At 39.5% G+C, this 1,034-nt stretch overlaps 1 protein-coding gene across 1 annotated transcript; it reads right to left on the bottom strand.

Annotated features, from left to right (window-relative positions):
• Nucleotides 1-5: 5 nt before the first annotated feature.
• On the bottom strand, nt 6-1,028 carry LOC105316379 (uncharacterized protein YBL113C-like; the record flags this gene model as incomplete). The annotated part of the gene is made up of 2 exons (XM_011411218.2): nt 6-853; nt 911-1,028. Coding segments are annotated over 2 exons (966 nt in total), but the record flags the coding sequence as incomplete, so codon positions are not given.
• Between the last annotated feature and the right edge of the window lie 6 nt (nt 1,029-1,034).

The following is a 1,034-nucleotide window of genomic DNA, read 5'->3' as shown; positions in this document are numbered from 1 at the left end:
GTAGCAGCATTAGAAGTAACTGAAGTTGTAGCGGCATGAGAAGTAACTGTAGCTGTAGCAGCATTAGAAGTAACTGAAGTTGTAGCAGCATCAGAAGTAACTGCAGCTGTAGCAGCATTAGAAGTAACTGTAGCTGTAGCAGCATCAGAAGTAACTGTAGCTGTAGCAGCATTAGAAGTAAATGTAGCTGTAGCAGCATTAGAAGTAACTGAAGTTGTAGCAGCATTAGAAGTAACTGTAGCTGTAGCAGCATTAGAAGTAACTGTAGCTGTAGCAGCATTAGAAGTAATTGAAGTTGTAATCGTATTAGAAGCAGTTAAAGCTGTAGCGGCATTAGAAGTAACTGTAGCTGTAGCAGCATTAGAAGTAACTGCAGCTGTAGCAGCATTAGAAGTAACTGAAGTTGTAGCAGCATTAGAAGTAACTGTAGCTGTAGCAGCATTAGAAGTAACTGCAGCTGTAGCAGCATTAGAAGTAACTGCAACTGTAGCAGCATCAGAAGTAACTGAAGTTGTAGCGGCATTAGAAGTAACTGTAGCTGTAGCAGCATTAGAAGTAACTGAAGTTGTAGCAGCATTAGAAGTAACTGTAGCTGTAGCTGCATTAGAAGTAACTGTAGCTGTAGCAACATTAGAAGTAACTGAAGTTGTAGCAGCATTAGAAGTAACTGCAGCTGTAGCAGCATTAGAAGTAACTGAAGTTGTAGCAGCATTAGAAGTAACTGTAGCTGTAGCAGCATTAGAAGTAACTGAAGTTGTAGCAGCATTAGAAGTAACTGCAGCTGTAGCAGCATTAGAAGTAACTGAAGTTGCAGAGGTAGTAATACTATAATCATTGATACTAGTTGAATTATCTGTGTTTCCAAATAAAATAGAAATAAGTTAAAAAGTACATAGACTGAAATCCTCACCAATGCATTTCTCATCTCCTTTGAATAGACCAGCAGGACAAGCCCCACATGTCACACCAGACAATGGACTCACATTATCAGTGCAGGAGACTCCATCATAACATGAACAATCATCACATCCATA

Source organism: Amphimedon queenslandica, unplaced genomic scaffold (genome assembly GCF_000090795.2).
Source record: "Amphimedon queenslandica unplaced genomic scaffold, v1.1 AMPQUscaffold_674_Cont27308, whole genome shotgun sequence".
Taxonomy (NCBI): domain Eukaryota; kingdom Metazoa; phylum Porifera; class Demospongiae; order Haplosclerida; family Niphatidae; genus Amphimedon; species Amphimedon queenslandica.
The sequence above is the reverse complement of the archived record's forward strand: the minus strand, read 5'-3'. Positions and strand labels throughout refer to the sequence as shown.